General features: G+C 31.6%; 1 protein-coding gene across 1 annotated transcript; it reads left to right on the top strand.

The window, feature by feature from the left end:
• Positions 1-12,685: 12,685 nt before the first annotated feature.
• Positions 12,686-16,301, top strand: LOC105785868 (uncharacterized). Its single transcript, XM_012612060.2, has 6 exons — positions 12,686-13,150; positions 14,204-14,403; positions 15,072-15,212; positions 15,298-15,378; positions 15,763-15,887; positions 15,983-16,301. Exons 1-6 carry the CDS (start codon positions 12,928-12,930, stop codon positions 16,029-16,031), a joined length of 819 nt encoding a protein of 272 aa, XP_012467514.1. The 5' UTR covers positions 12,686-12,927; the 3' UTR covers positions 16,032-16,301.
• Positions 16,302-17,399: the final 1,098 nt, after the last annotated feature.

Raw genomic sequence — 17,399 nt, forward strand, 5'->3', positions numbered from 1 at the left:
AAAAATATGACAAGTAAAGAGATGTTGTCATCTTTATTTTATTTTTATTTTCACCTCCTTCTCCACCATTTAGGCATAAGAAAACCAAGAAGCCATTGATGAGCTTCAAGAAACCTTCAGCCCTCTTGCATGGTAAGCAAATCAATCTAATTTCTTGTAATTTTTATGTTTTTGATATCATTGTAACTAGGTCTAGCTAACCCGTATCTCTGTTTTCAAAAATGTTATAGATTTTTAAATTTTCCATTGATAAAATTGAAATTTTTTATGTTTAATAGTTTTATTATAAGCTTAGATATGTTTAAACACTAATTTGTTAAGTAAATTTTGTTGTTTTTGTGTATAAGGACCAAATTGTAATAATGGAAAATTTTTCATGAAATTTCTAAAATTTATGTTTTTAGAGGCCTGTAAAGTGATGAAATTGTAATTGGATTGAAAATCAAATCTTGAATTTGAAAGATATAATAGTTTCGATTTTAGGGACTAAATTAAATAAAATACAAAACTTTAGGAAATTATGAAAATGAATAAAAGACATTATATTCATGAATTGATATGGTTTAAAGTGGTAAAATTTGATAATTTGAAATAAATTATTAAATATCAAGGATTGAATCGCATCGAAGGAAAATCAACAAAAGTAAAAATTGTAGAATAGCCCTACGAATCAACACGATAGTCGAATATAATAGGTAAGCTCATAGTGTATTGAAATGTGTTTATACATATTGTTTTTTTTTAATTATGTTTACATATGTTGTTAATAGTGTGAGTTGGTAGTGAAATTTTATAAATAAATGCAAAGGTAACTAAGGACTAAATTTAGAAGTGTTGAATACTGGTGAAATATGATTCATATGAATTTTTGAATGAACTTGACTTATTTACAGTATGTGTACTGATAACATGGAAGTGCCCCTGATTTATAAGTGATACAAATTCAGTTTTAATGCTAGTTTCAACGTACTAAATGATTAGGATACAGTTGGCATGTCAATAGGGTCAGCATGTGCACTTGTATGGGTTTGCACTTCGGTGCCTCTGTTTGCACCTTCAATGCCTCTATTCTCACTTTGGTGTCTCTGTTTGCACTCTCGTGCCTCTGATTGCATAATCTTGACTCTGTTTGTACTCCAGTACCTCTAATTGCATAATCGTGCCTCTATTTGCACTACAGTGCCTCTGTTTGCACTCCAGATCCCCTATAGCACTACAGTGCTCCCTGGTGTGATATAGTTACCTAAGTATCCAAATTATTTTTCTATAGTTCACTGGGCTAACTGTTAAAATAAAGTATAGTGATTGACTTCATGAATTGCTTGGAAGTTATCAGTTTCTACAACTATTGAAATGTTAACTATTGAAATTGAATGAATGATGAGCATCTGTTTAAAATTTGTTTCGAAATAATATCAAAATGACTGGAAATTTTATATTTTATATGTATAAAAGGCTCGCTTTGGAAATGTGACATGTGGAGATAAGCTATATGTTTAAAAGAAAAGATATTTGATTGTGTTTATGAATGGATATGATCAAATGATTAACTTAATTCATAAGTTTTATAGTATTGACTTAATGATACCAATACGTATCGTATTAAATGGATTTGGGAAGATTATATGATTTGATTCTTGATATTCTCACCTTCTTGTCGTAAAATGTCTTGACAGGAAAGTGACTTAACTAGTTAATTCTATTTACTTAAACTTGAATCTAAGGTAAGACTATGGTTTATGTAAATATGAACTTACTAAGCTATTATAAGCTTACTCTATTTCATTTCCTATTTCCTATAGTTGACGTTTTGCAAAACTAGGTAGTTGGATCAACTTCAAGGCTTGCACTATCAAGCTTCAGTCTCTGTAAATTTTGATTCATTTTATTCCGATTTTGTGGCATGTATATAGGCTATTTTGGGTTGATGGTTTGAAGTTGTAATGTATTATTTTGGTTGCTATGTAATAAGTTGAATTTAAGGATTATTATGGTATGCTTGATTTTAGATCAAATGGTTGGGAAATGGTATTCTTGGATGAAATGTATGGTATATGTGTTAGTTGATAGTTGTGGCATATGCATTTATTAGATTAAGTTGCTTTATTGATATGATAAGTTTTGAATATGTATAAAGGTAATTTTTTTATTGATATATATAGTCAACTTTGATAGAAAATAAAGCATGTTTAGGCTTATAAAAGGTAAGGTTTGAAAAGTATTCTTGGTAAAATGCACAATGATGATAGATGCTTGTATGTATGATTGAGTTTTATTTTTGAATTTGGTTGTGATGGTGCCAAAATGACATATTGGTTAAGTATTATTAGGATGTATTATATTATGTTTTGGATTGAGTTTATGAAGTGTTTTAGGCAATATATAATGTACCTAAACTTGTGTCTTGGTAATGTCTAAAGGATTGGATTGCATCATTTGAAAAATGGTCATTTTCATGTCACACGATTTGTCACACGGCCGTGTGTCACACAAGGATGGTTCGACCGTGTGCCACTGGTAAATTAGCTACATGATTATGGATAAGTTCCACATGGTCGTGTGAATATTAGCAAAGTTTTAAAATTAGGTCCAACGGCCATGTGACCCTATATTACACAGCCTCAGCCTGTCACACGGGGCATGTGACCCTCGCTTTGCCTTTTTTCCACACTTCTTTGAAAAGTTTTGAATTAGTCCTTACTTAGTTCTAAATTGTTTTTAGAGCTTTCATAAGCTTAATTTAAGCCCGGTCTTGCATGTATAACATGCTTAACTAAATTTTTTATGATTAACGAATGTTTTAAAAAGTTTTGAATTGAAATAGCATGATTCTGTTATATTATTTACTGTAGCATCCCGTAACCCTAATCCGATGACAGAGACGGGTGAAAGGTGTTACAAGTTCATTGATACACAACCATGTCATACATTCAGATAACATACTTGCAAACATTCATATAATTGTACAGCCATATGCAAGCATAACCTTTCCAGTCAGCCAAGATCATACATATACAGCCAAAAGACTCAAACTGAACTAAATACAGAACATACAAGCAACACAGCAACTAGAGCAAACCAGAACAACACCCAAATAGTCGAGTACAGAACTTACTTGCTATCCTTTGTCCTCGCTAACTTAAATTTTCCAAATGCCAGAGTCTCTTTCATCCTGCAGCTAAACACGACAACCCATATACCAATTAAACCGAAGGTATTCAAACTTAAAAACCCAAAATCTAGTATCATGTAGAAGCTTTTTCAAAGATTTGAAAAATCCTTACTTCTTTTTTTCTCAAATTCACGAATGCAGAGAGATTAAAAAGCTTACCATCTCATTGGATTCTCTAATTTCTAGACTCAAACCCCACGATCACTGTGCCCTACAGAGTTTTCCTCAACTTTCTCTTCTTTACAACAACTAAAGAAAATGATGCAAAGGAGAAGAAAATAAAATAGAAATGAGAAGAATTTTGCCTGTAAAATAATCCTCCTCATACCTATATATGACCCATTTCACGCACGATCACCAAAGTCCCAAATAAACCATCCATAATTAATCATTTCATTTCCCACTAAGAAATCATTTTGTTCTAAGTTAACTAAACCAGAATTGAGACCAAACTATTTACCATTCAACCACTAAAATTTTAATATTTTTCAGTAAAGTTCGCTGAACTTACTATCGCTTTCAATTAACTCTCAAATCTTCCTTAATTTTTGGACATTAATAAAAAAATGGGTGTGATAGTATATATAGATTGCACTCTTTATTGCTTCTCGCACACTACTTATATTCACCATGTATAATTATAAGTTGGTTGCATCTACGGACCTTCCTCCAGGTTTGTCCATCTTCTTTCCCACTTACTTGCCTTCCCCAAGTTTCTACTATTTCCCACTCATGCTAAAGGAGTTTTTTGTTGTTTGTTATTGTGATGTTGAAAAACAAGATGTTGGAGCTACTTCTACCAATTTCGATCTACAAACAAACATTCATACGTGTAGAAAATGTGAATCAGGTTTGAAAATTAGTTTGAAAATCAGGTTTGGAACTCATAGTTAAAAGCAATATGGGTTCTAATAGTGAAGGTTTTAACTCTAGCAAAAACATCGTTCAACCTCTAACACTCAATATTTAATATCTTATTGAGCCTGATGTGTAGTGCAAAATGAGGTATGATGAGAATGTCATTTTCAACTCAGTCGGCGTAGTCTAGTGGGAGACTTTTAATCTGCTGTAACTTGATATGTCAAATTAGGCTCTCCATTACACTTGATGAGTGTATTCTCAAGAAAATTAGTTGTCTTTTCTTTACTTTCGCTAATTTTTAGTTTTAGCTGTTAATAATTTATTTTTGTTAGATTTATGTTATTTTCGAGACCCGAATTGGCCAAATGCACCATAGAGACCCTAATGAATTTGTTGAGTGTTGTAGGGAGTTGATAGTTGCACAAACACAATGAAAACATCACCTAGAAGAAGGATATTGCGATATCGAAGAATAGAAGTCGTGATACCTCTAGCAGTGTTGAAACGAAGAAGATTGAGGCGATACCGGCCATAGGGTATCACGACACCCAAACACTAAGGACTCCCCCATTTTAAGACTGTTTAGGGTATCACAATATCAGACCATGGGTATCGCGATACCACTGATGAAAAGAGACAAAAATGACTACAGGGGTAGTCCTTGTCCAACTCTAATTCCAATAAAAAATACACGCTGAGAGGCACTTTGGGCATAACTTTTGGGTTGTAATTAGATTAAAAAGCCATTTTTGGCTAAGAACAAGAGAGAGAGCTTTTAGTTTAGATTTTTTTTCATCTTTTTAACTTAGGTTTAGAGTAGTTTTCTTCTCCATAGTTATAGGGTTTAGTTAGAGTTTTTTCTGGTTTTTCTTAGTGTTAATGGTAGTTAGTTATCACTGTAGCTAGGATTTATTTTCTTGTTTAGTGCCTTAAACTCCTTGATTTTCATTTTAATCCTCAGTATTAATATAACTTAGTTTTCTTTTAGTTCCATCATTAAAATTATTCTTTTTAGAGGTTCTTTTACATTTCCTTTGCTTCTATTTTCATTGCTTTCAAGCTTTTCCTATTTTTATTGAGTTTACCATTTATGCATATTTTGTGTGATTATTTTGTTCTTTTTTTTTTTTGCTTAATTATGGTTATGGATAACTAAATCTGAAGTGGGAGGTTGATGGAAATGTTAGCAAGTTAATTTTTTGGTTAGGGGCTAAATTGAAAAAATTGGACTACATCAAATAAACTTCAAAACATAGGATTGAAGCGCCTAAGGGAAAATTGAGATAAGTGAGACCGAAAGGAGATCATATTGGACACCAATTTAATAGTCACATGTTAGTTGGGTGAGGTCGAGAGATAAATCGAACTAATTTGTCTAACTTGATAAAATTGAAACTGAGAGGTAAAATTGAGCCACTTTAGGAGTTTAAGTGATTCACTTCCCTAATTTGAAGATTAACTAGCAACATGGAAGTTAACCAACCTGTAACAACCCTAGCCTATTCCGATCACCAGGGCTGAGCTACAGAATGCTACAATACAAAATGGAATAGTTGCAGACCTTTAACGGATAATTTGAATAAAAAAATCATTAACTATCATAATATCATATATTCAAAACAAAGTTAGAATTTTCTCAAGATTAATACGAGCTTACGTGAGCTCTAAAGCTGACCCAGGATCAAACAATGTCCAAATTGCAAAGTTTAAAAAAATAGGGCTAACGTCTTGACATCGCCAAATAGAATGTCACGTCACAACGTCGGACCACTTGACATCGAGACGTCACAATATGTTGGCCAATGTTGTGACAAGGGAAAATTCAACGTTAGGATGTCACAACCTATTTTAGCAAAATTTGACCATTTCATACTTGTTTGAATTCAACCCTTCAAATAGGCTAAAGAATACTTTTGACATCATTCAAACATGTTCAAAACCTGCCAAAACCATGCCAAAAAAAACTTCCAAAACACATCATAGTATAATCTAATCAATCTACAAAACCAATGTGCCACATTTCCACCAATTCACAACAATGAAACATGAATCATTCTAAACCATTTCACCTATTTATATCATTCCATATCACTTACCCATTCAAACCAAAAAATTGATTCATTCATTCAAATTTCATTATAATGACCTATTCATATATGCACATTAGAGATGAACCAAATCAACATTTACCATAAGTTACCATATGTATTCAAATAAACTATGTCACAAAACATGTTCGATATTACATAATACTAAAACACTCCTAAGTACATGCCGCATATAACCGAGTTTTAATGACCAAAAGTCTACCAAATTAGGAGGTGGATAGTATGAGCTCCTAAAGGATCTGATCTACACGTTCCAATGTCAAAATCTACAGAAAAAGGAACAACGACAAGATAAGCCTCATTAAATTCTTAGTAAGCTCATATGATTATAAATAGTTAACTTACCTCAAATAACAAGTTTATATGTTAAACTAATGTGTAAAACTCAATTTACCTAACATATCAAAACACAATCACAACAAGGTGAGTGTGATTCACGTTTAATTACATAAATATACTCAAACTTGTTATCAAATCCTTCACTTTGCTATCTTTGATCAATTAATTCCTAACATATAATTCCCCTTCGTATCATATAAGTTGCCCAATGAAACATTGTAAAAGAACCAAATACAAAGATATCAATTACGTCTGATGCTCGTTCGAGCTAAACACACATATATATATCCATTTGTGTCAAGTTACCCATCTGGGCTTAACCTTTTATTGACATGTCAAGTAGCTTGGCCAAAGTTGTAATGTATAGGACAGCTACCCATCCAGGCTAAACCTTTAACGACATATCAGAGAGTTGGAAAAAGTTGTGTATATGTGTAAAGTTACATGTTCGAGCTAAACCTATAAAATGACATTAAGTTACTCGTTCGAGTTAAACCTGTGTCACATGTATCTTCGAGTCCGCAACAAATTTTGGATCTCGGAATCATCAGAAATCAACCTGTAACCATGTGTACAACAACATTTACAAAGTTTCATCGGGTTAATTCCATCATGTAAGTTCATGTTATTCCATTTAAACTTAATCCTTTTTCACCGTTTTGTACTAAATTATAAATAATCCAAAGTTCACTAAATTTTATACTATATTATATATATAACATTCACAATATAGTATGTAACACCCCAAACCCGGCCTAAACATTAGAAATTTGAATCAGTGATGTCACATTGTAACACCCCTTACCCGTATTCTATTTGGAATAGGTACGAGGCATTACCGAATAAATACACTTATAAACATATTAAACCGAAGTTATAAAATTTCATCCAAATTAAAAATTTCAAATTATTATCTTGAGTCGCTAATTAGGGTTTACGAGGCCCAATACATACCCATTCATATGCTCAATATATCCGTTAAATCAATCCAATATTGAAGAATCCACTTTAAGTCAGAATCAATATTAATCACAATCATAAATCTCTTCATGTTATTTTCATATATGACTAACTGAACTTTGAATGTCAATTTACGAATATGTAATTCACTAACACATTCTGGTATATACAATGTTTAACTGATGAAATCATTTAATTGAGCTAATTTTCATATTCACTCCAAATTTTCTTCTATATCCATAAATGCTTTCACTTACCATTTACCTAACCAATTTCTTGAACCAAGCTATCACACAACAATAATACATCACCTGTGCTTCATGAATTCAATGTTCGAATCTTATCACCATCAAATCCATGTCATTCGAATACTTAAAGTTTATTCAAGCATATAATATTACGTTTCATATACCAAGCATATGTCAAAATTACGAATACGCAATCAATTCATTTGTCATTTATTTAACTAGCAAATTAATCTCAAAATTCATAACATTCCATTACTTAAGATATGCCTTAAAACACTCTTTAACATAAACTAGCACCATGGCCGAATTTTCAGTATGCTAATTATTCCCCTTTTTCCGAATCACATAGCAAAATATTACAAATATGTATATATTTGAATATTATAATTATGCATCAAGTTACCAACATGAGTTAATTCATGAGCCACTCATGACATTATTTCATGCCAAATATACCACATGCATATGCTATGAAACTTTATTTTCTCTCATGAGCTTACCATGACCAGTAATGCACCAATATAAGCATCACTCTTATTTCAACATTTATCGATTATAATCAGACATTTAACCAATTATACACAATTCATTCATATACTTATTTTCCTCCTCCTCCTCTCCATCCCACATCCTTTATGTATATAACATGCTTAAATAGCATTATACATAATTTAACTATTCACTTATATTTAAATTCAAAGTTGTCTAGTCGAGTTACAGTCACTAAATTATTTTTATCCAGAGCTACAAAGCTCCAAATTAAGTTTTGTTAATTTTACCCAAAACTAAACTCACATATATTCTTACCATAAAATTTTCAAAATTTTTGGCTCAGGCAATAAGTACAGTTTATTCTTTAAAGTCACTCATGTTTCACTGCTCAACATCTCTGACCTCTCTTCACTAAAAATGAATTATCTCATTGTACAGAATTTAGATGATATTTTTGTTTATTTCTTTTGAAAATAGACTCATTAAGGATTTTAATCATATAAATTATAACTCATAATTATTTTTTAAAAATTTTAAATTATTTTCCAAAGTCAAAACAGGGGATTCCGAATTAAATTCGACCCTGCCTCACTAAAATCCAAATATCTCAAAATATATAACTCTTTTGCTTGCTCTGTTTCTTTTATGTAAAAATAGACTCATTAATATTTTATTCCATATCTTATTTACTCTCTAATTCAATTTACACCAGTTTTGGTGATTTTTCAAAGTCACACTATTGTTACTGTTCAAAACTGTTTTGTTGCTAATTTTACTTTTTCATAATTTCACTTTTTCACTTTCAATCATTATTCAATTCAATTCCACACATATATTCATCATTCAGTCACACTTAATTGTTACATGATCTCATGTATTTTCACTTAGTCAATTTACCGATAAACACTTCGAAATAATAACAGATACACGATGGAATCAGCACACAGTAACCACCCTTTGTAATCAATGATATCCGGTGGGATCAGCACATAGCAACCCCACCTTATAATTAATGATATCGGTTCACATAGTAGCCTGCACATAGTACTACACATGTGATCATCACTATCCGATACACGTAGTATCCTGCACATAGTACTACACACGTGATCGAAGCTATCCGGTACGCATAGTAGCCTACAGATAGTACTACACATGCGACCTATCATTCTGGTACACGTAGTAGCCTGCACATAGTACTACACACGTGACCATCACTTTCACTTTCACATAGTGGCCTACACACAGTCCATGCCACACATGTGATCATTTTTGTCACTTCATTCGTATCCCTTTTTATTCCGAATGTTCAATCGGGAAATTTCTCACTTTTTCTCATTTTTTCCTTTCACTAGTCAAAGTCAATTTCTTATATTTCTTGACTTATAATAACACATTTAACTTATTTAACACTCACATTATTCAATCCAGTCTAAAAATCACATTTTGGAAAAATTACATTTTTTCCCCTAAAGTTTCACAAAATTACAATTTTTCCCCTAGGCTCGGAAATTAAACTTTATTCCTTTTTCTTATGTTTTATGACATGCTAAACATTTTTTCCTTCTATGGCAACATCAAATTCTCACTCTAACACTTACTTATGAACATTAGGTATTTTTACCGATTATGTCAATTTACTCGTTTTCACTTAAAATCGGCTAGCAAAAGTTATTTAACATAATTTCAAGCTTCATATTCTACCATAAAACATCAAAATAAACACATTTCACCTATGGGTATTTTTCCAAATATGAACCCTAGGTTAAATTATTGCTAGAATAAGCTAAATCAAGTTACAAGGACTCTAAAAACATAAAGAACATTAAAAACGGGGCTTGGAATCACTTACTATGGAGCTTGGAAGCTTGAAAACCCTAAATATGGATTCCCCCTTGCTGATTTCGTTCACCATGGAGAAGATGGACAAATTTTTGGCTATTTTGGCCTTTTTAATTCTTTTAATTACTAAATGACCAAAATGCCCCCAACTTAAAATTTTCTTATTTCACTTATCTCTTGTCCATTTTTGTCCAAAAAGTTAACCAATGGTCTAATTACAATTTAAGGACCTCCAATTTAAAATTTCATAACAATTGGACACTTTTAACATGTAGAACTCAATTTTGCACTTTCTACAATTTAGTCCTTTTGACTAAATTGAGTGCCCAAACGTCAAAATTTTCGAACGAAATTTTCACGAAATCATTTTGTGAAATCGTAGACCATAAAAATATAATGAAAATATTTTTTTTTCTCGTCGAATTTGTGATCCCGAAACCACTATTCTGACTAGCCCAAAATTCGGGCTATTACATAGTACACATGAGAAATCAAAATATAATTACACCATATGAACTTACTTGGCAAAAATAGCAACCGATAAGGTGTCAAGGACTAATCTGTGATTTTCCTTTTCTGCGAATATCTTCCGATTGGTTTAAATCCTGGTTTAAATCATAATTTAATTCAATTATCAACTTCATACATCATTTAATGGCATATAATAATTATATAATAGTTCAATTTCATTTATCAAATATTCCTTCAAGTTTTTCATTTTATTCAATTTAGTCCCTAAAACCGAATTTGTCATAACTTTCAAATTTGAGCTTCGATTTTAAAATTGACCTCAATTCCATCCTTCTACATCCCTCTAATATAAAGATTACATAAATTTAACCTTAATTTTGAAATATTTACACTTTAGTCCCTATGTTCAAAACTAACATCTTTCACTTTACAAATTAGTTCTTTTTATATCTAAGCTCAAAATATATTAATTTAGTACCAAAAGATTCAATATTCAACAATGAAAACTTTTATAAACTTTAACAGCTTTTGTAAAATAGTCCTCGGGCTAACTAAATAAGCTCATAGGATCTCAAAATATAAAAATACAAGGACTAAAAATCACTTACCAATTGAAAGCTTAAATTGAAAACGTTGAAACCCTTATTTTCTCTTTATTTTCGTGAGGAATATGAAAGAAAAGAATGACCAAAATTCTTTTAATTTTCTTTTATTTTATCTATTTTACATATTATAATAATTTAATTATAATTTTTGCATTATTTTAACGAAAATCATACCAAATCGTTCACTAATGTCTAAAATGGGTTATTTTCCATTTTAGACATTGGTTTAATTACTATTTTAGTCCTTTAGTAATTAAAACCTATAGCGATTAATTTTTACTATTTTTACAATTTAGTCCTTATACCACAATTAATCACTAATTCGATAAAATTTCCTATCCAAAATTTAATTCATCTATATAATAATACCATAATTATTTAATTTAAGACATTTACAAGTTCATTTTACAGAAATGAGGTTCCAATATCTCATTTTTCCACACCATCATATAATACTTAGTGGGTAGTTAGCTAGACTCATTAATTGCATGTTAATTGTGAAAGGATCACTTAATCACTAACTCTTCTGGGTTTGATTCTTAGAATACTCGGGTGTTTCATTGTAACACTACAAATATTACAACAAACCTATCACACTTGCATATATCGTTTTATCATTTGATTGTGTTAGTGTTGATTTCTCAGTCTTGGTGTTCGCACGTGGGCAGCCGAGGCGATCAACCTTCAGTTAGATGGTGAGTTAGTATTTTTTATTCTAATTTTTGTTTTTGTTGTCTTATATTTTTTAATGATTTCTTTCTCCTTTTATTTTTGGAGATAAATAGTATAATAAGAAAACCAAGCCTTTGAATTTAGAACTAATTGATAGAGATGAAATCCATGGCATGATGTATACTGCTAAAGTAGAGGTAGTCACAAGTACAGAATAGGAGGAAGAGATTATTGAAATTGTAGATTGGGCAAGATTTTTCTTTAAATGGCAACAGAAAGATTGATGAAGATAAAGAAGGCTTGTTGTTGATCTTCTATGACTCCACTAGCATTTTCAATCTTTCTTGTTCTTATTCTTTCTTGTTCATGCATCTGAAAAACTAAAAGCAAATTTATTTACATGGTTAATAAGATATTCTTAGATATTGTCCAGGAGTGAAGATAGGAAATTATTTTGGGGTTGGAATTAAATTATATACTTTTCGATAGTAAAAATGTAATTTCACCATTTTAATAGTTTATATCTTTATAAACTTTAAAGGATTAAATCAAATTTTTATCATTTTTGGGTGGCCAAAGTATAATTTTACCATTTCTAATATAAAATTTTATAAATTATAAAGGAGCCTAAATAGCAAATTTTTCATTTTAGGGGGCCAGGCCCCTGCCAACCCCTGACTTTGCCATTAAAGATGAGTGTTATAAATTTATTATAAAATCGATGTACATTAGGATAAAAAAATTGATTTACTTTATTTTGGTATTTTTCATTTATTTTACTGTTTATGTTCTAGATTATCTCTTTAAAAATATTAAAAAAAATTATTGATAATAATAAAATTTTATATAAACTATATTTCTTATATTTAAAAAAAAAAATACATATCCTCCGTGTTTTTTACTTTCTTTCTTGCTTATTTTATAATATTCCCAGAGGTTGTGAAGTTAGGCTACTTAATTTCAAATAAAAATCCACCCGAATCACTTATCGTTTTCTCAAATCCCAATCAAAACGATAGAGATCGGAGATTCGAGGAAAGACAATCCAAATAAAAATATTTTTTCCCTATTAAACAAAAAGCTTAAATCAAACCCCAAAATCCAGAATCCCACATCCTCTAAATCCCCAAAACGGGAAAAAAAAGAATAAAGAAGACATGAGGACACAGAAGAGGCCGATCCATGCGGTGTCGATGTGGGTGAGACGACAGCCGCCGAAGGTGAAGGCTTTTTTGGCGGTGGTATCGGGGATGGCGGCATTGGTTCTTCTCCGAGTCATTGTAAATGACCACGACAACCTCTTCGTCGCCGCCGAGGCTGTCCATTCTATCGGAATCTCTGTCCTCATCTATAAGCTCACCAAAGAGAAGACTTGTGCTGGTAATTCCCAAAAAAAGCTTCTTTTCTTTTGCCAGTTTGATAAAAAATTCTATATTTTGTTATTGGAATTGTTTTCGATTAATTTGTAGCTTAAATTTAATACTTACTGCATGGATGTTTTTTTTCTTAATTTAGTAATTTCAAGAACTCATTAAGGTAATGGCTAAATCGCAAAATTTTAAAGAGTTTGATTTGCTGACTTTGTGCCGATCGGGTTTTTTTTTTTTTTTGCTATATAGCTGTTTTTAGGTTGAATTTCCGGCTTGATTTCTTGTTTCTTTCGATTTAAGGTATCCGTTTCTTTGTTTGGTAACTTGAATTTAATTCTTGTATATAAACTTACAGTTTTGTTCTAATTCTTCTCACCGCCTATCATGAAGTGTATGCGCTATGTTGCTGTTGGCGAATTTGAATTTCATGATACAAGGTCTATTTGTTGAAGGTTCTTATTGGTTGATTTTATTTTATATTTTATTTTTTATTTGGGTTTTTGTATAGAATTCTGATGGCTAGAATATGTAGGGTGATAATGATCTTTCTATGGTAGTATTATATCAACTTTCACTGAAGGGTTTCTTCTTGATGCAGAGGGAAGCCCTTTTTAGTTTGTCTCACCAGTTTGATGAATTTTACTACTTAGTCTCAGTATATTCATTTATTTATTTTCTATTCGTTTGCATAAACTCTTCTTTGTTTGTCTTACCGGTTTGATGAATTTTATGAGTTTGACTTCTTTTTACTTTTGTGCATTATGCTATTCTTCTCCATGAGTGAAGTATGGGTAGAATGTTGGTTGATAAAAAAGGGTAGCTTTTGGACCAAAAGGAGCTGTTCTCTCTCTCTTCTGACTTTCCTGCTATGTATAAAGCTTGGTTGTTGTTAAAATCCAGTATGCCTTTTGATATTGGCCTTTTTGTTTACACAAGATAGATGAATGAATTGATTAACCCTCAATTACTGGTTAAATATTCTTTAACGGAGTGTAGAAAGTCTTTATTGATGATAGTATTGGTTCTATTCATTTTATGTGAAAATATTTTTGAATGGTTGCAGGACTATCACTCAAATCCCAAGAACTAACAGCTATCTTTTTAGCTGTTAGGCTGTACTGTAGCTTTGTCATGGAATATGACATACACACCTTACTTGATTTAGCCACATTGGCTACAACATTGTGGGTTATTTATATGATCCGTTTCAAACTAAAGTCCAGCTACATGGAAGACAAGGACAACTTTGTGATATATTATGTTGTGAGTTTCTATCAGTCGTATCAACTTTTTTCCTTACTTGCTGTTATATGTATGTTACCGTGTCCTACAAATTGTTGGGTTTTGAAGTGAATCCTATTGGCTTGTGTATCATGTTTTCCTCGTCAAGAGCAAGTCTTGTTTCTTTTAAAGCTTATTCTCTCAATATCTGAAGTTTAGGTTAACCTTTATACATAAATATCCATGCTTACTGAGGCAAATTACTAATTAGTTTTTCCATTCCATGATGGTATTTTCCAGGGTTATTGTTAAGTTATTATTTCCTCCATTGGCTGTAGGATCTTCATATTAGAAAAATGTTGATCTTTTTTTCCTTTAAATTTGGTTCTTAACTGAAAGATCTACTTAATATGTTTTGTTCTCTTTCTTTGTTTTTTTTCCATGTGTAGGTAGTCTTCTAACTGTCTATTGAGTTGTAACTTGTCTTCAGTTCTTCTTAGCACTTGTTTGTTTTAAATACCACTTTGAAAGCCACCTTATACCTCACCCTTCTAGTTTTGATTTAATATATTTTATCTGGCAACCAATTGAACAAAAATTGTTGAAGGTATTACATTTTTTGTATGTCTACGCATAGACACGTTTTAGCAATACTATTCTTTGTTCGAACATATTCTAGAAGTCATATGGGCGTTTGAATTTGGATTCAGGTTGTCCCTTGTGCAGTACTAGCTCTGTGTATTCATCCAACAACTTCCCATAATCTATTGAACCGGATTTCCTGGGCATTCTGTGTATATCTGGAAGCTGTTTCAGTTTTACCTCAGTTGCGAGTGATGCAAAACACCAAGGTAAAAATTACTTAGATGGCAGATTTAATTTTATAAATAAGGTTTATAAGATTACCATGTTTAACTCACTTTTTTGTGCTTTCAGATTGTTGAGCCTTTTACAGCTCATTATGTGTTTGCGTTGGGTGTTGCAAGGTTCCTCAGCTGTGCCCACTGGGTTCTCCAGGTTTGATCTTGTGATGTTAAGTTGAACGTGATTGGTTTTCTGTTAGTCATGTATTAACACTAGCTATTTTGAAATTGAGACCCAGTCTGTGCATTAAGTGGATACTAGTCTGTTTATTGTAAAATTTATCTACTTAGGAAAAAGAAAGATAGCTTCTGCCTGCATGATTAATGATCCTGAAGGTTGAATTGAATGCTTATTGCGTGAGAGTGGTTGTTGGTTCTAGATGTTAGTTGATGCTTTTAATCTCATTCTGTGTCAACATAAGTGTTTCTGTGTGGAAGGGAAACCTTCTGTATGATGCTGGTTAGAGAAGCAATTTTTTGAGTCATTATGAGGGTGATTGTTTTAAGATGTTAATTCATTCTCTACTGCTTTCAACAGGTTTTAGACAGCCGAGGACGCTTGCTGGTAGCCCTGGGTTATGGATTGTGGCCTTCTATGGTTCTTATATCAGAAATTGTTCAAACTTTTATTTTAGCAGACTTCTGTTACTATTATATCAAGAGGTTGGTTATAACCTTTGTAGTGTGAAACTAAGTTATTCTAAGCCGAACTACGTTTCAGTGTTTTACTTACATTATTATCATTTATGCTTTTGCAGTGTCTTTGGAGGGCAGCTTGTTCTCCGTCTACCCTCTGGGGTGGTCTAAGTGAAGATGCTATTTTGCTGTGGTCGATGAGCTTGCTGCCGAAAGAAAACATAACTTGGTTACTAATGTGACTAGGTGTTCTTGTTTAATTTCTGGTTTTTGCTCTGCACGTTTCTTGTGACTGCAATTAGTGGATTGTTTGTAAATTTCGGGATGCAGAAACTTTGGGTGGATATTTATAGGGAAGCATTTCATAGATGGTTTAGTTTATGGTATCAAATGCCTAACCTGCCGCTTATATGAAGTTATTTATTATAGACTATTCCTACATGTGGAGGTGAAGAAAGTTATACCTTGCTTTGTCAAAATATCATTCATGGTCAAGAGTATTATTATACATGAACAGAAGTGATTGTTACAAGTAATGTCTATTCCTAACGAGGGCCAGTAGCACCATCGGAACGGTCCATGAAATAGTGACTGTTGTGACTCGGCTGAGTCCAAGTCCTGTTGGTAGATTAAGGTCACCATTAGGTGGCCAAGCTTCATTAGGGAGACAAACCAAGTGGGTTATGTCTTGATATGGCCCCTGCCCCATCCTTTAGATGAGAATTTGTGCAGGTTCAATGGCTGTCCATGCGATGGCATCGATGTAGGTATTGGACTATTGCATCGTAGGGGGAGGCCTTCAAGTCACGGCTACTGATTTAGGAGATAATTAATATCATTTATAGTATGCAATTATTTAAAGATATGTGATCATGTATACATAAAACTTAGGATAAAATAGTTGTAGTGGAACATTATATTAAATCATACTAACACAATCATAATTGTATGTTAACGACATTTTTCTTATATAATCATTTAAATAAATTTTATTTTAAAATAACTACAAAACTTATCTGAATTATTAAAATTTAGATTGTTGTGATTACTCTTAAGCCACTTATTTAAAATCTTAATAATAACAAAATATTTACAAACTATAAATAGTTGCAAACATGATTTTTTTTTTCTCAATGTATCTACCGAAACGAGTCCAATAATTAATCATTTGCATTTAGTTGCAAACATGATCTAATAAAACATAAATATGCTGAAAAGATTTAGATGTAATTATTTAAAAGTTGAGACAGCAACTAAACTCAAACTAATAATTTAGATCTTTAACAATGAAACCATACTTTTATATAATAAAATATATTGCATATTTAAACAATAATAAACATTTGCCAAAATTAACAGTGTCGGGGCAACTTATATTCATCTTAAAAATTAAAAGAGCAAATATATATAACTGAATTGTTTTTCTTCTCCGTTAGATTGAGAGTATTGATGAATACATAAGAGGAAATACAGATATATTATATGCTTCATCAGTAGTCCTTGCTTGATAAAAGCATATAATCAATGGCTACGGTCCTT

The sequence above is a fragment of the Gossypium raimondii genome, chromosome 1 (genome assembly GCF_025698545.1).
Source record: "Gossypium raimondii isolate GPD5lz chromosome 1, ASM2569854v1, whole genome shotgun sequence".
Taxonomy (NCBI): Eukaryota; Viridiplantae; Streptophyta; class Magnoliopsida; order Malvales; family Malvaceae; genus Gossypium; species Gossypium raimondii.